The sequence below is a fragment of the Prionailurus bengalensis genome, chromosome A3 (genome assembly GCF_016509475.1).
Source record: "Prionailurus bengalensis isolate Pbe53 chromosome A3, Fcat_Pben_1.1_paternal_pri, whole genome shotgun sequence".
In the NCBI taxonomy this organism is placed as follows: Eukaryota; Metazoa; Chordata; class Mammalia; order Carnivora; family Felidae; genus Prionailurus; species Prionailurus bengalensis.
Genome location: NC_057354.1, coordinates 113,608,158 through 113,630,482, shown reverse-complemented (window position 1 = coordinate 113,630,482; position 22,325 = coordinate 113,608,158). Strand labels below are relative to the sequence as shown.

The window sequence follows — 22,325 nt, the reverse complement described above, 5'->3', positions numbered from 1 at the left end:
AAATGCCTAGAGCCTCTGTAGTAGTTACGTCCGCCACAGCCCCAAGCATATTTAAGGTGTTGTTTTTCTCCTCACATTGAAAGAACAGTGATGAATAACTCCAGTTAGCTGTGAATGTGAATAATAAGGTATATTTTTATTAGAAAATATTAGCATACGATCATATCACCATGTTTTTTGGAAAGTCTGGCAAATATTTGATGAGTTCATTTTCTCCTAATGTTCTGTTTCCACCTCCAAGGAGTTCACAGCCTGTGAAAGGTTTTAAATTATTCAAACCTTGGGTGTTCTTAGGCCCATGAAGCCAAAGCAAGGATTTCCCTAGAGCATCCATTGTCTGCAGAGAGAACCTCTGGCCAGGTGGATATGTGGCTTTGTCACTCTCATGCCTGTTTATTATATTTCTTTCTGGCAAGCTGCAGTATTCCTTCAAAGGTTTGGTGTTCAGAAAATGGCCCCCAAGAAGCTGCCAGCTCCCAGCAATGGAGAGGTCTAACCCTGCCAGTTGGAAAACTGGGGCCAAGTTTTTCCTTTGGATGTGTGTAAATATTTTACTCAAGGTCTACCTGGCCTTGCATTATTGTTGTGGTGGTTAAGTGTAGGCACAGTGTTTGACTTACCTAGTTATGGTTTTCTCCACCAAAATGTAGATACAACATACCTTTTTTCCCCCTGGCTTCATCAGAAAAGTGAATGTTTGCTTCCGTATTCTGATAAATGCTTGTGACCTACTTTTCCAATTTTTCAGATATTGATGAATGTTTAACTCCAAGCACTTGTCCAGATGAGCAGTGCGTGAATTCTCCTGGATCTTACCAGTGTGTTCCCTGCACAGAAGGGTTCCGAGGCTGGAATGGGCAATGTCTTGGTAGGTACTAGAGTGTTCTTATCAAAGTCTTGTTTTTTCTGCCTAGTGCATTTTCTGACAGAGTGATGTAATGCCAAGTGATCCCTCGTTCAAAATGGAAAAAAAGAGAAAAAATGGAATATGACAAAGTTGTGTCATTCTGAGAAAACTTCTGAGAAAAGTTCAAAGTCACTTTTAACCATGGAGAAAATGGGAAAACAAGTTGGTAGGAAGAATGGGAGATTTTACCTGGGAGAAATAATTCTGAGTGAAGCAAATTATGGTCTTTGATGTGATAAATAACCAGGACCGAATAAAACAGTAATCACCACAGGGAGGGAGAGGTGGAGGCAACAGGCTAAAAAAGAAAGAAAAGGCCTAAGAAGAGGCCGCTTACCACACACTAATAGAATTTGGAAGCATACAGCACAAACATGGAGCAGAAGAGAAATCTTGATGGCTTGTCTCTGACGTGTATTCACTGAAGTCTTTACTAAATACTTCATACCAACATTAGGCACTGAGGAAGAGAAGCATCAAATTTGCTTTCAGTCTCTTTAGCTGTGCTCCACTTAGCTTTCCCCCTTAATGGTTTTCCTCTGTGTTTCTGTCTCTGTCTCTAATATTTTCCTTAGAAGCTGAGCTCTTTTACACTCAATGCCAGACTCTGACCATGTGTGTTAAACTTCTCATTTCTTCATACCTTCCTTCCTTCTTCCACAAAGGCTGAAGAGCTTACTGTATATACCTAGGGTTATGCTGTGTGCTGGGATACATTGAGGGACAAAAAAAGTGCCTTCCTCATGGAACTGTCTGGCGAGGAAGACTCATAAGTATCTCATAAGTAAATGCAAAGGCACCAATAAGACAGTGCTGGGAAGTAGGGTTCTCTGCTGCTCTAAGAGTGTGCGATAGAACAAGTTGCCTCTGGGAAAATTCCTGATCGAGGTTACACTGAGGAAGGGGAGGGGATGGAGATAAGTTTGGACAGAGGAAACAGCCTGTGCAGGGCGCTTGTGGAAGGAGGAAGCAGTCAGGTTCACCTTTCAGTCACTAGCTGAAGGGCTAGACAGAGAACAAGGGAAGATTGGCCTCAGGATGAGGAGGCAGAACACGCTAGATGGACCCTCTCAGTCTTACTTAAGGTGCTCATCTTTACTCGTACACCTCTGGGAAGATGTTTAGGTGTTGCAGAGCAGACAGGATGAGTAGGCTCGGCAGAAAGAGTCCCAATTTCAAAGCTTTGGACTCATCACCAGGTTGCATAAGCTATGCCTCTGTACATGGCCATCTCCTTCTGTCGTTGGAATTGAGATGTTGATCTTTGGGAGAAGGGAAGATTTGGGTTCATTAATTGCTTATTTGATCTGCATTTGTTGATGTGATCGGTGCTGGTCAGAACATTATGTTTGGTTTTAATTTTCCCGTTTGGCATAAATTTCATACTTGCCTGTAAGGATTCCATTTGTGTTCTCATTTTCACATACTGAGGCATATTATAATCCAAGAGCAGAGCCTGAATTTTACCTTCAATAACTAAAATTCATCATAGTGGTATAAACACAGCCCTGATGCATGGACTTGCTAATGAAATATGACTGACCAAATTGGCAAGTGATCGTTCTTCAATACAAATGCGTTTATGTAGATTGGGCAATCATAAGAAATGAGTTCTCATACCTGGATGTGTGCAGTCAATCTAATCATGACCACTTTGGTCCGGTTTAATGACAGAAACACAGCATCTCATTTAAAAGTAACTTGACTTTGCCAACCAGACTTAGTGGAATCCTGAGCAGAAATCCTAGGTCACCATGTCAGTCACCCAAAGTCATACACTTAGGCACTTGTTCCAAGCACTACTTTTCGGTTTTGCATTGCTAAGGTCATGCAATTCCTATGACAAGTAGACTGTGTACTTTGTTTCCTTCTGCCTTTATCTACAGATCAGGCTTCTCCTCCATGATGATGTTTCAGTTCCATTCGTTGTTCAGAGCTGGACTTAGAGCTCTTCTTAGATTCTCAGGAGGGCTTTTGCAGATTATACCAAAACGGATCCGTGTTCATTTTTTATGGCAGTAGAGCTTTCACACGTTAAAAAGTTGAGTGTGGCAAAAAGTCAATGTTGCAACATGCCTTTCTATTCTTACTGAACCAATGAATGAATGAGATTCTTCTGCGCTCAGCTCTGACAACGCTAATGAATACCCAGCGATGGCTCCTACATTTTAGTTCTCACCTTTATACTTCTGGTACTCTAAAATACTTTTCAAAGGTGCAGTCATTACTTAAGCTGATCATTGAGTTGAGCTAATCGACAACAATTGGATTATATATTTATTTTCAATTTAACAGTTGAGTGCCTACCAAGAGCCAGGCAGTTTTCAAGACCCCGGAGATTAAGGGAAAATAAAAAAATGCCTTCCCTTCTTTGCATGTGTACTCTAGAGCTTACATTGTGTTTGCAGATAAACAAGTCAGCAAGTAAAGTATGTGGTATGTCAGATGCGTTTTCAGTGCCATGAAGGAGAAAAAAATAAAATAAAACTGCCTTAGGGATAGGGAGAGTGTCAGATTCTATGGTGGTCAGAGAAGACATCAAATGATAAGTTATTTATACAGTGTTCCTTTCTAACTATTTGTTTTTTTTCTCTGTTGGTTATTTGTGATGGGTGTGTGGCTTTTTAATATCATTTTAGTCCAGATAACTTAGGGTGCATTGATGAGACTGTTTTCCCCCAATTTTAAATGTATGAGAACATTAAAGACTTAAAATTATTCCAAATCTCACCATTTGAAGGAAAGTCTTACACTTGGTATTTGTTAGTTGCCATCTGTAGAGAAGATAATCCCTATGTCACAGGGTTCTCTGTTCCATAAGTCGTCATGTCCTCCTTTTTCTACCACTCTGCACCCGCTGACTGAATGTTTTTAAATTATTACAATTAAAGTTGTACAGGGTCATATGTAATACTACTATCGTGTGGCATTATGCTTATGATTTTTTCTAAAGCCTGTTGATCTGTATATTGATTTGGCTCTTTTTCCTGTTACATGGATTCATTAGGAATTGAGAATTGCTATTTTGACTCATATTCTGCAGGGATTTGATGCCAGTTAGACTTTCTCCTTTTCCTGACTTAACAGCGAACTTGCTGAAACCATTAATGGCCTTGTATTCCTGCCATGTAAGCTCGCTCACTGATTGATGCTTCTCCTTGATTTATGAATTAGAGCAGAAATCATCTGGGGCCAAAACAGGTCAGATGTTAGCAGGTGTTGTCTGGAAGACCATGCTGTTTCCTAGTGTTGAGTTCAGGGCATATGATCCTTCGTTCTCAGTCGTTTATTGTCCACTTTCAAAATATCTATCCCTTGGTGCTTTTTGGCAACCTCTGTTAATGTAGCTTCTTCTTTCAAGTTGTGGATTTCAGTCCTCTCTTGAAAGCCACTTTCATCATTCAACATTGTATTCCTTGGACCTCACGTTCAGCCTGGAGTTGTTGCCCACTTGATCCCCGCCTCTAATGATTATTTCTTCACCCTGGGTTCTGGCGAGTTCCAACTGGCTGCTTCAACCAGGACCTTTCTTGAGGGAAGCCAGCCTGTCAGGTAGTCAATTAACAGGTTTCTCTTCACTCATGAAGAACAGGCCTGATTCAAACCCTACTAGAGCCATCCTTCAAAGGAGATTCTCTGATATTTAATTGTGTAAAGGTACATTCGGCAACTCTTCTGTAAAGATCGTATTTCCTTGAACTTAGACAGATTTTGAGCTATATGACCTCTCTGAAGCTTGGTTTCAATAGTTTTAAAATGGGTATTGAGATACTCTTCTTCATTGGATTTACTGTCAGAATTAAATAAGCAATATAAAGCATGTAGAAAGGCATGTGACACAATGTAGAACCCAATAAATGTTATAACCCTTCTTCCCCCAACTCTGTTATCCTCCCGTTTACCTCCTTAATCCTGAAATACAAGAAGGGCAGTAATAACTGATACCTATCCAGTAAATTCTATGTCAAGTTTCTGTGTGTAACTATCCTTGGCTTTTCCTAAGCTCATTTCCTGTAGTTCTTCCCTCTCCCTGTGTCATCGGAGCCTTCGTTTGTGAATCTAAGTAATCTTAATCTTAGAGTTTCATTTCAACTTCTGGACATTTTTGTTTAGCTGGGATATATTGCTTAAGAATCCTCATGCTTTTCTGTAGGATCACTGATCATCCCTAACAAATGTTTCGCCTTCTGCAATACTGCCATTTCCATCCTTCTACTTCACTTTCTTTGCTCACCTTCATAAGATGCGGTATCTATCACCTGGTGGTTGTATGCAGGCAGCGCTGAGTTTACTTTATTGTCTTACTTTAGAATTGAGTCTGTGAGAAACCATGTGACCTGGGAACACAAATTTCTGAGATTTTTATCATAGTAATCCTTCTCTGTCAAACCATAATTAAGTTAATGGTGACTCTGTGACTCCGATTTACGTTTTCTAAACGTAATGGGTCCTAGGCATTTGAAGAACTCCGTGTTATTTGATCCACTTGACAACGGGTTAGCCTTAGTCTTAACGAAAACCAGGTGCAGAGAACTTACACGGTAAATGTGGAAAGCTCCTTGTTCTAGGAGTTCTTTTCACACTAGGATTTATTTTCAGATTTTGAGGAATCGTTAACCTTTATGGAATACATGAATATTCATAGACTTATATGAAATTGGAGACTTTCATCCTACATTTATTTATTTTGTATAAGATGGCAACAGAACTGAACATCCACCTTTTGCAGATATTATTAAATGTGCAAACACCAGCCTAATCCCTAATCCCACTGTATGCTAAAGAAGTCTTCTAATTAGTCACTACGTTATTATCGAACACCTAATTATGTGCTTAATTCCAAAGAAGATTTGGAGTTGTAAATGAGCAAAAAAAAAAAAAAAAAAAGTACAGAATAGAACGGTGCTTCTCAGGGGATGGGAGCTAGTAGAATTGGGGAGATGTTGTTTAAGGATGGAAGCTTGGAACTGGCAGGTAGGTAAGCCCTGGGGATCTATTGCATAGGTTACTGATGATTACAACAGTGCTGTGTTACAGTGATTATAGTCAACAATGCTGTGTTATAAACTTCAAAGCTGCTAAGAGGTTAGATCATGATTATGTTCACAAAAAAAGGAAATAATTATGGGACATAATAGAGGTCTTAGCTAACATTGTTAGTATCTTGCAATATATAAGTATATCAAATCATCACTTAAACTTACACAATGTTATGTCAATTATACCTAAATTAAAAATGCAAACAAGAGAGGCGCTTGGGTGGCTCAGTGGGTTAAGCGTCCAACTTCAGCTCAGGTCGTGATCTGACAGCTTGAGAGTTTGAGCCGCACATTGGGCTCTGTGCTGACAGCTCAGAGCCTGGAGCCTGCTTCAGATTCTTGGTTTCCCTCTCTCTGTTCCTCCCCTGCTCACACTTTGTCTCTCTTTCTCATTTAAAAAGAAAAGAGAAAGCAAACAAGAAACTACTTTTGAAGGCAGAAAACATGCCTGTGTGGGGAGACTAATTATTATAATAACAACAAACTTCTCTTACATTGTTACAAAGGGCTTTGACTTCGTTGTGTTTTTTTTGTTGCTGTTGTTGTTTTTGGGGTTTTTTTTTTGGTCCTCAGGGTAGTCTTCCCTGTAGTACACATATAGAAATTGATTCCCAGAGAGGGTAATGGGCTTGCCTAAGGTTATAGGTAATAAATGGCAGATCTAGAACATGATCCCAGGTCTTTTATTTCCCAAACTAGTGTTCTATTCTATACATTACCTCATATCTCTCTCCTCTTTACCCAGGAAAATTAGAGAACAAAACAATATGAAGGTAACGAGGAAGACAAAAAAGTTCATAGAAAGGAGAGATCCATGTGGGTGCGAATCCTCCCTTGCAAGCAGCAATAATAATGGCTCAGGGATTCTTGACTCTAAGATGGCAGCTTGCACCATGGATAGCCCCAATTGAGTTTTGCTGAAAGACAAAATATTCTTTTGGAAAGGTGAAGTAGGAAAGCAGTAATTCGGTACGATTAATGGATTGGTTTTCTGAGATCATCTTTGTCTCTTTATCTGGGATGTATATAGCATTGGCTCTTTTCCAGTCCTAAACAACAGTGATGAGTCTTTGGGGGATGTGTAACATATTTTTGTAGGCTGCAGTCCTACTGCATGTCTTTGTCAGACTTGACAGAGGGCGTCTGAGATCCTGAGGATTTACTGTACCTCGAGTGCAGGTTGTTCAAAACACTCGTCTAACTGGCTTCTGTATCTTACTTTGCCATGCTTGCTTTTCTGTCAAATATGCTGTGTCATTGTCTTTACTATAAAAGACTGTGTATAATGAATAGTTGAGGGATAACCGAATTAATATCATGGTTGGGGTAGGGAATAATCTCATACTTTCAGGTAGCCATAGTGATGGAATATGTTTACTTCCCTTATCAAACGATGCTCATTCATTGAAGTTTGTGTTGACCACTAAGGAATTAAACGAGACTGAATGGCCTCTGAAAAATGACTGGCTTGCAGTGTTGAGAGATTCATTTCCTGGAAAGTACAGGAAGTAATGCAGGTGCACTCTTGCTCTGGAATCAACTCTCACCAGCCTCAAGGAGCTGATAGGTGAAATAGAAAGTGGCACCACAGCCTTGAACTGACTTGTGTGAGGTCAGCCACTGAATACCCTCTATACCTCCAGAGGTTAGGCTTCCCAGAGAGGGGCTTTAGGCTGCCTGGTGTGTTCCCAGGACATGAGGAAGGGAAATTTCAAAAGGGTTCCTGACCCAGAGGAATTACATCCAAAGGCAATGAGAGGCTTTGCAGGTGGGTTTGCTGGCCAGTGGAAAGTTGTCTTTGTCAAATTGTGGAGAATGGAAAGTTGCCAGAGATCTGGAAAGAGATTAATGTCCTCACTTCCCCCCCCGCCCCCAAAGAAGAAAGAAGGTGCAGTTCAGGAACTAATGACCACTGAACTTCATCTTAACCTTGACAAAGAACTGTAGGCTGCAGGATGCAAATGATAAGGTGAAACATTTTAAAAGAAAAAGATGATCGTAAGAATCAGCCAGGGCTCACTGAGGACAAATCATGCGTGGCTATTCTGACTGCCTCTTCTGATGGTCTTCTCAGAGGAGCAGATCATGAAATCCTGTAGGCATGGCATATTTAGTTTTCAACAGGCCTCTGTTACAGTCTCTCAGGGTATTGTAGATGAGAATGATGAATTTGGATTGGGTGATAGTATACTGGGATGGATCCATAAACTTTTGAATGATCATATCCATGAAGTGCTGACCACAATAAACCCCTGGTAATTCCCTTACTATGGGAGTTTTAATTAATTCATTGAATAGAAAATGTCAAATTATGTCCCAAAAGCCCATTGGTAAATTGTACTTGGGGAGATCAGAAGACATTTTTCTACAGACACCATACTTTTCATGATGTTTCCCTTTTAAGCTCATTATGTATATGCCTCATAAGAATTTGGTAATGTGACTTCTACAAAACCATGATCCTAATCTCAGAGTAAGATGGGTTTTGAACTCTAATTAAAAAAAATTTTTTTTAATGTTTATTTATTATTGAGAGACATAGAGTGTGAGCAGGGGAGGGGCAGAGAGAGAGGGAGACACAGAATCCGAAGCAGGCTCCAGGCTCTGAGCTATTAGCACAGAGCCCGATGTGGCGCTTGAACTCACAAGCTGTGAGATGATGACCTGAGCCAAAGTCATACACTTAACCGACTGAGCCCCCCAAGTGCCCCTTGAACTCTAATTTAGAAACGAAAGGCCTAACCATCTCTCTCTGTAGCAGGGATTAGGGGGTGTGGATCTTGGATGGTGGACTGAATAGGGACTACCTTGTTTCTCGTAGCATTGATCTTCTAGAAGGTTCAAGGTAAGAACTGGGGGGGCAGGTGGCAGGCTTTCTGTCAATAACACTCAGGGCCCCAGAAGTTTGTGTCCTTGACTGAATGGAAGAACACTGGAAACCATTGACAGTTTTTAAAGGAGCAACACCATTTTTTAAAAAGGTCTATTTTGAGAGAGGCAGAGAGATAGCATGAGCAGGAGAGGGGCAGTGAGAGGGAGAGAGAGAATCCCAAGGAGGCTCTGTGCTGACAGTGAACTATGAGATCATGACCTGAGCCAAAATCAAGAGTCAGATGCTTAACTGAATGAGCCACCCAGGCGTCCCAGGAGCAACACCATTGATCATATTTGTATTTTAGGTCACTCTGGCTACCTGCTGGATAGTGGATTAGAGAGGGCAAGACTCCAAGTAGAGAAACAGACTGTGATGGTAACCCATGTGAGAGAAAATGATGGTAGTAAGAAAGAAATAAAGCAGGGGTATTTGAGAGATATTTGGAAGGTAGAATTGATAAGACTGGTAATAAATTGAATGTGGGGAAAGAGGGAGAATAAGGAATCTAGATAGGATGACTTCCAGTTTTTGACTTGGGCATTTGGATAGTGGCATAATGTATTGACGTGGAAGGCAGCATAAAGAAAACATGGGGAAGGTCAGGTTTGGCTCTGAACACTCAGAGGTGCCTGTGACATATCAAGTGGAAGTGTCAGGAGACTGACCAACGAGGTTGTGGGGGTCTGCAGTTTAAGAGGGGTGTGGGCAAAAGATAAAATGGTGACTTTATTTCACTCCTTTTATACCCATCAAGTGAGGCCACACCTTCCTACTCTATGGAGATTCTTTTTTTTAAATTGAGGTATTATCTATAACATTAGATTCATTTCAGGTATACAACATAAGGATTTAGTATTTGTGTATATAACAAAATGATCATAATTCTAGTGAAAGTCCATCACCATTTATAGTTATGACATTAAAACATTGTTTTTCTTGTGATGAGGACTTTTAAGTCCAACTGTCTTAACTCTTAACTATGCAGTGCAGTACTACTGATTCAAGTATCTTATAAGTTGCAAGTATTTTATAAGTATTTCATCAACGATAATCTGCACTCTTAATTTGCTTTGACTAGAGAAAATAATGGTCTTAGAAACTGATTTTGTTGTTATATTCTGCAGTCCTGTAAGTCACATTTTCTGATGCATGAATAATTAAAGAGAACAGTCCATACATTTTTCAACTTGTTAACATTTTTGAAGCCAATCCATATCCTCGATGGGACATTTTAACGTTACTGTCTGGAATTTACATGCCTACTGTCTAGGCTCCTTCTGTCCCATTATTTACTTTGGCTCCAATGTTTGGCTTCTTCTTTCAAGTTGTTTGTATTCAGTGTTCATAAAAGTGGACTCCAACAACCAAGGAAAAGATGGACAATGAGACAGTTTGGAAGTGCTATTTTTGTTGTCATAGAGTAGGGTCAGTTCAGTAGTAGTAAGTGATTTTGTGAAGGCCAGGTAGAGTACTCACGCGGTGCTAATTCGCCGGCTGTTCTCTGTTTGCATGCGAGACGTATGCCTGTGTGCTTGGTTGCTCACACGCTTTTGCCTTATTTTGATAATACAGTAAAACCTTGATTTGCGCGCACGATTCATTCCAGAAACATGCTTGTAATCCAAAGCATACCAAAGTATATCAAAGCAAATTTCAAGAAACAGTAGCTCAGTCATGATCATGTAACATTCAGCATCACGTCCTACTCATATTGCAAGACCTCATTCATTTTATCGAGTTAAGTTGTGCTAGAAATGTTTGCTTGTCTTGCAGAATGCTCACAGAACGAGTTACTTGCAATCCAAGGTTTCACTGTGCTCTGTTTCTCGATATCATTGTCGGAAAGCCGTAACCCAGTTTCAATGGAATGTCATGCGAACAAATGCAGTCTGAACTCTGAAATGCTGAATTAGAACGAGATCTGTGTTAATGTGTTTGTGACTCTTTGCCTTTTAAGAGGGTGGAAAGCTTTACTGCTCTCAGGGTGAGCATTGCAAAATGCAATGGATGGAATCAAGAGCATTTCCCTTCTTATTGTTTGTCTGCCTTGGATTAAGATGCTGTGCGTTATTGACCGCTGTAAAATTAAGCCTAAATCATGATGTGGTGTGTAATTTTAGCACTTAAGTAGTTTAAATTGTTCCCCTTAAGGTTTTGGTTGTCCATGCTACACTGTGTGTCTTCTTACTGGGACTTATGGTGGACTTACCAGAGGTGCACAAATGCGACATAGAACTCAAGTTTTTCTTTATGAAATAACAATATTCTAGTAGGAGATTAATGAATGCTGAATGAAATCAATGAACACTTAGATGATTGTTTTCTATATAAATGCTATGTTAGCAAACAATAAAAACAAACATACTCCTAATTCTTCAGCGGTTTCTAGCACTACACTTAACTTGTGTTAATAGAAACAGGTTAAGGGACACCTGAGTGGCTCAGTTGGATAAGTGTCCAACTTTGGCTTGGGTCATGATCTCATGGTTTGTGAGTTTGAGCCCCACATCGGGCCCTGCACTGATGGTGCAGAGCCTGCTTGGGATTTTCTCTCTCTTCCTTTTTCCTCTGCCCCACCCCCCACTTGGTGGCTCATGTGCACATGCTCGCTTGCTTGCTCTCTCAAAATAAAAAAAAAAATAAACTTTAGAAACAGGTTAAAAGGATGGTCTTTGGAGTCAGGCTAACTGGATTCAAATATGAGCCCCCAGTTTCTAACCATGTGGCCTTGGGCAGTCTGTTTGAATTTCTCTGAGACTTGATTCTTTTGTCAGTGAAATGGTTAGCTTGGATGGCTTTTGTGAGGATTAAATAAGCATAAAGCCTTTAGTGCTTTTGTGCAGTAAGTGTTTGGTAAAGATTAGCCATTATTTTATCTGCCTCTGCAGTCTGTACCCTACCTTCAAATTGCCCAGTAGGCTTGTTGGTCCTCTAGATTGATTTTTATAATACTGATTCAATGCCATCTTTGAAAATTGTATCAGAGGTTTTTTCCTCCTTTCTGTTAACAGCTCCTGTGGTTTCTCTAGGTGATGAGTCCTATCCTTTCTTCAGTGAACCCTCCCTTCCTGCCGAACTCATCAGTTCCCTTACTAGACCTTGATACATCTTTGATTCTTTGGAATATTTCATTTTGTAGAGGGTGCTGCTCTAGAACCTCCCTCTCTTCTTCCCTCCCCTGTACAGCAAGCTTTCGCTGAATTCATTCATAGACATCTTCAGTTCCTTTTTTTTTTAAATTTTTTAAATATTTACTTATTTTTGAGAGAGAGACAGAGCATGAACGGGGGAGGGTCAGAGAGAGGGAGACACAGAATCTGAAACAGGCTCCAGGCTCTGAGCTGTCAGCACAGAGCCCGACGCGGGGCCCGAACTCACGGACTGTGAGATCATGACCTGAGCCGAAGTCGGATGCTCAACCGACTGAGCAACCCAGGCGCCCCTCTTCAGTTCCTTTTTTGAGTTACTTTGCAGAAAGTAAATTAAGGCATGGAACTATCCCACATGTTGTTCACACCGGAGCTGCCTTTCCTCCTTTGGGCTAATTTGAAAGCTTGTCTTAAAGAATCTGTCCTTTTTTTGAAGATGGACTATTTCTATTTTTAGCCAAATTCAACTTTATTTATGTTTTATTTCTTTTTTTCTATCTTTGTGTGTTTTTTTCCCCCCTTATGCAACATTCTTCAGATGTGGATGAGTGTCTGGACCCACAGATCTGCACAAATGGTACTTGCTCGAACCTCGAAGGCTCCTATATGTGTTCATGCCACAAGGGCTACAGCCCAACCCCAGACCACAAGCACTGTAAAGGTAAATACTCTGATAGAATTTCTTACTTTTATTTGAACTGCATTTAAGAATCTGTTCGAGTAACTAGCTGAGAAAAGGGAACCAAAAAAAAAAAAGGAATTATGCTGCCTGTCATGTATTTTAAATGAGCTACTTGGAGCACATTTTTGTTGGTATCTTTGAAAGTGACTCCTCACTGTGGTTACATACAGACCATATGTACTTAGATAAAGGAAAACAGCATAGTTTTAGAGAGCATCTATAAAGCACAGGTCAATTTTTCATTTCTTGTGGTTATAAAAACTACAGTTGCACATTTCTGTGAATATACTAAAAACCATTGAATTGTACACTTTAGATGAATTATGTGGTGGTGAATTATATCTCAATAAAATTGCTATTGAAAACCTTCATTGTAGAAAATCTAGCAAAGAGAAAAGTAAAAAAAAATTTTCTCAGTCTCATTCATGCATAGTCCTATCTCACAGATATTTTCTATCACTTTATTTTTAATGTGCAATTTTGTAAGTTTTGTCACTTAATAGTATATACATCATGAGCATTTTATATATCATTAATAACTTTACAGACATTAGTTTTAAAAGCTGTTTAATAGTGCAGTGTGTTACTATTTCAGCATTTTTTTGCTGCTTATGTGTTGAACAACCATAATTTTTTTCCACCTTCTCATTATGTAAAAAAAAAAAAGATCATTTATTTATTTATAAATGTGGAATAATTGGATAAAACATCTTTAATGTTTTTTATTATTTTGATAGAATGCTAATTTCTAATTTTAAAAATATATTTTTTAATTCTAAAAGATTGAATATTTATTATATATGTTTATTTCTATTAATTTCCTGGAGACTTCTAATTATTACAACATTTATTTCATATTGCAACATGTATTTTGCAGATTGTTTTCTTGTGTAAATTTATGTTACTATCTGTTCCTATTTATCAGGTTTTAAAATCACTATATATGAACACTTTATATAAAGCACGTGTGTAAATCTATGTACCTGTGTCTTTGTATTACAAATACACTTTTTTATGGCATATTGTTGTAATTTGTCCAAAGTTTCTCTAATTTCCTCTGCATAATTCTTTTTTTAAGTTTAATTTTTTTCTGTGGTCAAATCTGTGGATGGTTTCCTTCTGCTTCTACTGCTTTATACCTACAAGCATGCTCTTTCAAGGGGAGGAAAGGAAGAAATTCGTGAAGTTTTTCTTCTTTCTGAAGTGTCTCACTGAGAGTGAAGGATGTGGGGTGGGGATTAACTTCTCACTATGGTAGGTAGTAGTAAACAGGTATCTTACTCTCTTGTAAGAATAGTAGCCTCTCCCGCTGGCAGGAGCAGATTCCCAGACCTCTGGATTGGGTGGCTGACCCCTTACATGCAGGGGAACACCAGTCACTCCCAGTGGAGCATGTAGGGGGGGCCTCATCTCCCTTCCCTCCAGGTCCTTTTCCTGCTGGCCCATGTCCACAGTCTTCCTACCAAGTTCTTCTGGTGATTTGCTCTGCAGCCTTGGATACATTAAACTTGGATTTCCAGATCTCATATCATCTCTAAAATTCAGGGATTGGGTTTTTTAGAGGGATAACGCTCCAAGGAGACACATGTTGGGTGAATGGCTCGTTACCACTTTCTTACGCTTGGCTGCTGTCATCCCAGATGATCCTGCCCCGCTCTAGTAAGGCTTCCCAGTGCCCCAGAATTCCCACCATTGGCTGATGGCAGCCATAGAAACACTCATTTTCCGCTCTGTGTGGCGCTCTCCTGGGCTGCTGCAAAAGCTTCTCTTCATCCTTCCCTTCTTTCCTTCCGGGTATATCAAGGAACCCGCATGTTCCAGGCACTGTGTTCAAATGCAGATGCTGAGAGGTTTTAATCTCTCAAAGCACTTTTATTGGCTGGAAAAGACGCAAACCTACTACTATAATAGATAGAGGACCACATGATGAAGTTAACATTATCAGTGATGTATTATAAAAAAAAAAAAAAACAACCCTGTAAAATCCAAATGAAGTCTGGAGCTTAGTTTAAAAAGGAGGATTGTAGTGTATCAAACCCTCATTCAGTCACTCAGAAGCTGTGTGGGCTTGGATAAGTTTTCTTAATTTGCTAAGCCTTCCTTACTCATCTGCAAAAAGGCAACAATAATGGTACTTACTCAGGTGATGTGAGGATTGCGTGTGATAATACAAAAACAGAGCTTATATGGGGAGAAGGAGATTATGTCGGGACAGAGAGTGACATGTAGTTGACGTTGTTATGCACCACATTAAAAGTGTGTACAAGGCTCTGTTAAAGCCAAGAAGTCTGTGGCTAATCCTGTGTGCACACTTCTGGGAAAGCTTCACAGAGGTGCTGCTGTTCAACCTTGGTCTGAAAATTTTGAATATGGAGGGGAGAAGAACTTAGGAGGAAGAGAAAGCAACACATAATCAAAGGTTGGAGGTGTGAAAGGGCTATTCTCTCCACGTGGCATTTAACCTTGGCCCCTATTCCAGTTTTCCTTTGCATTATGGTCTGGGATAGGATCAGGCAAGATCCCCATCTTCTGCTCTGGAAACCTGCTTATGGACTAATTATTTTCCTTACTCCCAGTCAAAGCCTACCCTTTTTATAATAATAAATCGCATAACATCCTTTTTCATCTAATAATTTCATAGTCTTTCCCAAACTACATCAGCTCAAAGATGTAAATTCTTCCCAGATCTTAAATCTATCCTTTTTCCGGGGCGCCTGGGTGGCTCAGTTGGTTAAGTGTCTGACTTCGGCTCAGGTCATGATCTCATGGTTTGTGGGTTCGAGCCCCACATCGGGCTCTGTGCTGACAGCTCAGAGCCTGGAGCCTGCTTCGGATTCTGTGTCACTGCCTCTCTCTGCCCCTCCCCTGCTTGTGCTCTCTTGCTCTCTCTCTTTCTCTTTCACTCTGTCTCTCAAAATAAATAAATATTTAAAAAATTAAAAATCTGTCCCTTTTCCAATATTGCAACAACTGCCAATTTCACCTTAGTGCTAAATATTAACTTTGTTTTCATGTCGCTAAAGGTCCTGAAAACTTTTTTTCAGGTTGTAAGCATATCATCTAGTATATTAAATCAGTATTTGTTTCTTTATATCTTTTGTGTATCTGTGTCTTTGTTATCTCTTTATACATTTAAGCACTGTATGTCCTAAATTTATAAATACCTAGGGATAGTCTCTGTTTTAACTCTGGGATGGATTTGTCATAATAATATGTTTAAAAAGCCCCTTAAAGAAATCATGCTTGGTGAAAATGATACTTTCTATTTATCTTTTGGCACAGGAGAGAGAAGACTTTTGTCCTGCATGCCTATTTTATTAGAAAGCGTTCTTTTGTCATAGGAATTTTGTGCCTCATCAGAAAAGAAAAAGGGGTTTCCCCTTGGTCATCTTAAAGACCCAAAGATCACCTTATTCAAGATAACTGGATTACCTCAAGTTGTTCCAAATGTGTGTGTCATTACTTAAAATGAATTACTTCTGACAGTATTCCCAACATAAATGAGTAACTTATGTAAGATGTCTGCTTGGACAGTGCTTAGAATGGACGGTATATTTTCGCTGCAGACATCTTCACATGGGAATGCTTAATTTGTCATCTTCTTTGAGAAAGTCAGAAAGAGGCCAAGGCACTAAAAATGTTGTCAGACGTTACATGAGATCCAACAGGCTACACGAGCTGTTGTTGGTCTTAAGATCTTAAGCTGACATCTCAAGTATTTAATTGAATGTGCTGAAAGAAAATATGGTGTAGGCTGTTCTTTGCTGTCGACCCCTCCTAAAGCTAATAGACTTAGAGCATTTGGAAAGGTAGAAAATAATTCTTCAAATGAAATTCAGCTCGCTTATTTCGTTTCTCTGTTGGCAGTCAGGACTTACTGTGTTGTGATGCCTTTTATTTATAAATAAGTGAAACAAAAATTGCTAGTAAAGCTAATTTTTCTTAAAAAATTAAAAATGAATTCATGAGGTCCTATTACAGTAATAGTGTTGGGAGCTATTTCAGGAAACATGGGATAATCTGACACCTTGCTTCTATCAGGATATAATTCACAAGATTAATGCCGCATGACAGGATAAGAAATACAACTTTGATCAGGAAACAGATAATTGTTAGTACTACTTGAGGGGAAGGATTGCAACAAATGGAATTCTCCTGGCAAAAACTTTCAGATGCATTTTAAATAATAAGATATTTTTAGGGGCGCTTGGGTGGCTCAATCGGTTAAGCGTCCGACTTTGGCTCAAGTCATGATCTCACAGTTCATGGGTTCCAGCCCTGTGTTGGGCTCTGTGCTGACCGCTCAGAGCCTGGAGCCTGCTTTGAATTTTGTGTCTCCCTCCCTCTCTGCCCCTCTCCCACTGTGCGCACTCTGACGCGCACTCACTCGCTCACCCTCTCTCAAAAATAAATAAGTAAACGTTTAAAAAATTAAAAAAAAATAATATATTTTTAGAAGAAAACAGTAGTTAGACATTGATCTTTAGGACGTGGTCTTATAGCTTGATTTGTAGTCTCAGAGTTTCGATAAGATAGAGACCTAATTTAAAAAAATTGTCCTTGTTTATATTTACAGATACTGACGAGTGTCAGCAGGGGAATCTGTGCATAAAAGGGCAGTGCAAGAACACTGAGGGCTCCTTCCAGTGTACCTGTGGGCAGGGCTACCAGCTGTCAGCAGCAAAAGACCAGTGTGAAGGTAGGAGTGTGGTTATGTGACCTACTGTGATTTTAGTTAGAGGCACCTGCCCTGAAAAAAGTGTCCTCCGTGAAGTGAGTGTGTCTTTCAGAAACAACCTGGATGATTGCTTAATGGTGCAAGAAAGCAAGGGACCTCAGCTTAAGTCAGAAAAGTCAATAGCACAGGATGGAAAAGGGCTAAATTTGAAAAAAAAGTATTTGTGAGCAGTGGCTGAGCATTAATATTAGGAAGGAAAATTATTGCTCTCTGTGTAATTCCTTACTGCAGAAAATCAGTTCCATTAAATTCATTTGTAAGTTTTACCTACTAGGATTTCAGCAATTAGAATGTTACTATATCAGCCCAGTTTTAGGCTGTGGAATGTTAATGACCTTAGTTTTTGTGTGTAGTCAGCTTTTCACCATTTTTCCCTTTTAAAAAAATTTTAACAATCAAGAATTTTCAGCAAGATTGCAGTAAGTAGCATCCCCCTCATATCACTGATAAGGTTTGTGAAATAAATCCTCTTCCCACCAGTGATAGTATTTTGGACCTTGCTGTGGTTGACCTTAGAGTAAAAGTATATGTATTTCATCGAACCTCATGCAGAATCACTTTACTTCTCAATAAGTATATGCTTCCTGAGATTGAAGATATTTATGGTTTCACCTATGACAAGTATCAAGTGTCTCGAGTTTTTGAAAAGAAAGATCATTTGAATTTCATTTAAGAACAGAATACACACTCTACAAGGCCAATTTGTTTATTATAAGGAAATAAATCCTATCCATGTCTATATGTAAACTTTGAATAGTGTGTACCAATATCTCTTGGGATGCTATTATAAAAGACAATATGTGATGGTCCTATAACGAGATCTACCAGTATTATCAGAACAGTCCCCAATTTTCCCCTTCTTGAACATGGAAAGACATTACAATAGCCAGTCTAGAAGAGAAGAACACACACAAGCATATCCATGTACACAGATAAATTAAATAACTTGTTCTGGATTCTGCAAGTCTGTCTCAAAGTATTTATACTTTACTTTGTGACTTTTGACCTTAATTGTTAATTAGCCAAGCATTTATCAAATGCCCATCATGCATAAAATACTACAAATGTATATATAATAAGAGAAACCTACAGATAAGATAATCAGGCTATCCTATTCAGCATCCCTTATTTTGAAGAGCCTGTGATGTCAGTACCAAAAATAAGTCAGACACATGCAAAACCACCCACCAGATTATCCATTGGGGAAAACTGATTTTAGGTGCCAAAATGCCATGATAATCAAATTGATGCTGTAAGCAGAGTGAGGAGAGCAGAGTTGTGAGGGGTCACTGTGAAAACTGATGTTTTGTTGACTCTTCTAGAATCACATTGCCAGCAGTAGATAAATGTGCTCAGATGTGAGGAACAAAGTCTGTCAACAGCAACATGAATTAATGCCTGTTCACTGTAAAACACTAGATCATTTAAGTAATAAAGGATGTGGTAGACATAGTCCCTGCCCTCAAGAAACTTAAAATCTAAGGGTAAGATAGCTGAATAAGTGTAATGTATCATTGTGTCTTCTATTGTGTGGACACGAGTGTGCTTTAGCCTGAGCTCAGGGTTGAGGTTACAAAACAAATCATCTCTAAGCTGAGGATATGTGGGTTAAGGAAGAGAGAGATTCAGTGGCAATGTAGATATCAGATTGGCTGAGAGGAGGGAAGGGCCATTAGATTTGGCCAGCAAATCATTCAGAGAGAGAGAGGGAGAGAGGGAAAGGAAAGAAAAACTAGGGAAGTCTAATTGCTAGGGGGCTGACAGGTATATCCGTGAAAAAGAAATGAAGACATTCATTGACTTGACACTTCGGCAAACTTCTCCTGTACAGGAGACCATGAATATGTGGACATGAATATGTGTACATGTATATGTACACATACAGTACATGAATATGTGATGCTATTTTCCAGGAAAACTTTGTTTACAGTAGTAGGAAGTGGGCTGTAGTTTGCTGACCTCTGCTTTAGATTATTATAGGCATAAATGCTTTTAAACTCAAGAGTGTTCTATTTGAACCTGTACAAGAGACTCAGGAAGCTTCATTCAGGTTTATAGATAACAGCAAAGCATTTGCCACCCATCAGTAAATATTGGGATGAATATGTGCAGATTCTTAGCTCACAGATTAAGATTTTAAGTTCATCTGGATTTTTCCTACTGGAGGATTCATGACCTTTTATTAGAGATCAGTTTAATGAAGAGGCTAAATTAATTATAAACTAGTTTATAGACCTTTTTTTACATGCATGATTAAAAATATTTTTAAAGCACCACTTCTACCGTTTCTTTTTACCCTCTGGTTCCTAGATATTGATGAATGTCAGCATCATCATCTCTGCAGTAATGGACAGTGCAGGAACACAGAGGGCTCCTTCCTCTGTGTTTGTGACCAGGGTTACAGAGCATCCACCCTTGGAGACCACTGTGAAGGTGAGAACTGCTCTTGATTGCAGAGTCCTAGAGAGATCTGGATATCATCCTGGCTTCTCTTCTTGAATCCAACCTTTGGACTTCACAGTTGAGGACATTAGGTCCCTGGAAAAACATTTGCCTCATGGTCACACAAATAATGAAAAGAAGCTGGTAGAATGCAGGCTTTCCTTGTACTGCTTAGAACTGTTTTCTAGAAGAATTATGCCAACTAAAGGAGTAAAGAATTGAATTAGCCTTAGATTCTCTCAGCTTTAGATGGTTTCTCCTGGGTATATAGTTCTGAATGGTAACACCTTGTGTATGTAGGTCCAGCATCCAAATAAGTAAACACAAATTAATTTTCCAGATTCCTGAAAAGTTTTTAAGAGCTAAAGTTTAATTCAGTTTTGAGCGTTTTGCCTAAATAGGTCTAAAAGATACGCCAGGTATACAGCATGGTGTAATTGTTAACTACCTACTACACCACTGCCTGGCCATGCCTCAGAACCCCTGGGGTGGTCTGGGCTACAGGGCTGGTCTGTCACCAGCCTGTTCACATGTGAATTGTCTCTGCTCACTGTCTACCCAACTAACCATTTTTTCCCAATTTACCCTCTGTTGTACTGCAAGTAAGCCCTGTCAGTTGTGAAACCAGGAATGTGAGCTTGGCAGGGTTGTGTCTCACATGGAGAGTTAGAGTTGTGAGTGAGGGTCTGAACCCCACTCTGGAGAGAAGCACATGAGGTTTTTAGTGAGTGGTTTGTGACTTGAACAAATGTGACATATTTGTGGCACAGTGTGTCATACATTGAAAAATGGCTATGATAGCTTTCTCATTTGTCAGTCCCTGTTGGTTGGGAAAGATCCGTTATACTTTATAGCCTCCTGTTTTACTAACCAAAGAACTTTGTGCCAGCATGGACAACCTTTCTGGAGGGCAGTTGGGGGCAGTTTCAGAGGCCCTAAGATGTTACTGCTGAATCAGCAAATCATCTAGGATTTGATCTTAAGATAATGGTGTTCTTTAAAGGGCTGATAACTCCAGTGAAAAGTTGTAATTAACATACCTCTTGATAAATAGTCAAACAAGTGATAAACCAAAGTAATGAAATTTGCTTAAGAAATCAGGTATTGGGAACTCCAGCACATATGGGTGGTTCAACATGGTGGCTTTCCAAGGTGGGAGAAGAGGGCGTGTAGCTGGGAGCTAGTCATGAACAACCTATTCCAGAAGTAAGTATGTGACAAGGCACATGCTAAGGCATTGAAAACGTAAATTGACCCCCAGCATCTCTCCTGCCCAAATCTCTGACCTGGCCAAGAGGGTAACCAGGCCATTGATTGGTCCTCAGTAGAAGGCATGCTCCTTTTTTTTGGCTGTTTTCATGTGTAACTGTCTCATCAGAAGTCCGGAATTTTTATTCTATCAACATCAGTTGTGTGAAAAGCCAAACAAAAGCTTTTTAGCCAATTTGCTCATCATTGTTAATATATATTCAATAAGAAAGTTTCTTTTGGAGTATATAATCAGTCCTTTTTCTCTTAAAGTCAGGGCTCATTTCCCTCGTGTTCTAGGTTATAAATAGGACTGGAATCCATTCAACTAATTCAGTGCTCCCTTTGAAACTATAATAGCACTTCAGCCTGCTAATTCTCAACTAGTGGTGTTTCTGACCATCCCCAGTGTTATGTAGCTGTAATTAACTGAGCTGTTACTGTTCACACCCCTCTCACAGCTGTGGGAGGAAGAACCGTCTTTCTTGTTGGCTTTTGTATTTACATGTGTAACTTTCCTCTAATAACTCTGGCAAAGGCCTTGTTTTCTTGCAGTGTTACCCTACAGTTCTGCTGGCCTTCTCGCAGAGTCAGAATCCCAAGGATTGTGCTAATTTCTGTGTGTTACTTACTCCAGCATGCTCGGTAGCCACTCAGTCTGTGAAGGGTGGCCTCAGCTGTCCGGGTCATTAGAGGCCTTGGCATCGCAGCCATCAAAGGCTCTGCCTTGGACATGTTCCCCTTCTAGATACAGTCTCTCCTTCCATACCTCCCTTAGCATCTTCCTTACCCTGTCACAGTCTTTGCTCCATGCTAGTCCCTTGCAAAACCTGAGACCGATACAGGATTCACTCTTTCTGTGGCCCGTCTCTCTCGGTCTTTTCTTTGTGGACCAATCCAAAAAGGTGAGGAGAAGTGCTAGTATTTGTTTCCTATGACACTTCATTCCAAGTCAGAAATCACTCATGTTTTCATGTATGCATTCATTCAACAAATACCTGAGTGCCAGTTTGTGCCAGGTACTGACCTGGGTACAGGATATACAGCAATAAACCAAACAGGCAATTTCTGCCTTTGTGGAGCTAACATTCTAGTGAGGGAGTTAACGATGCACATGATAAACAAGTAAAACATATAGTTCATTAAGTGGCAGTAAACACTATGGAGGAAAATAAAGGAGGGTATACAGGGAGGGGGATGATCTTACAGAGGCAAGCAGAAGTTTCTTTGAGATAATGGCATTTG

At 39.7% G+C, this 22,325-nt stretch overlaps 1 protein-coding gene across 13 annotated transcripts in view; it reads left to right on the top strand.

Annotated features, from left to right (window-relative positions):
- LTBP1 (latent transforming growth factor beta binding protein 1) overlaps positions 1 to 22,325 on the top strand; it is a 403,075-nt gene that overhangs the window by 294,933 nt on the left and 85,817 nt on the right. For all 13 annotated transcript variants that reach the window (XM_043553208.1, XM_043553205.1, XM_043553212.1 and 10 more), the window contains 4 exons: positions 749 to 868; positions 12,509 to 12,631; positions 17,229 to 17,351; positions 19,701 to 19,823. In XM_043553208.1, coding sequence (XP_043409143.1) covers positions 749 to 868; positions 12,509 to 12,631; positions 17,229 to 17,351; positions 19,701 to 19,823 — 489 coding nt within the window. The remainder of the gene's footprint in view (positions 1 to 748; positions 869 to 12,508; positions 12,632 to 17,228; positions 17,352 to 19,700; positions 19,824 to 22,325) is intronic.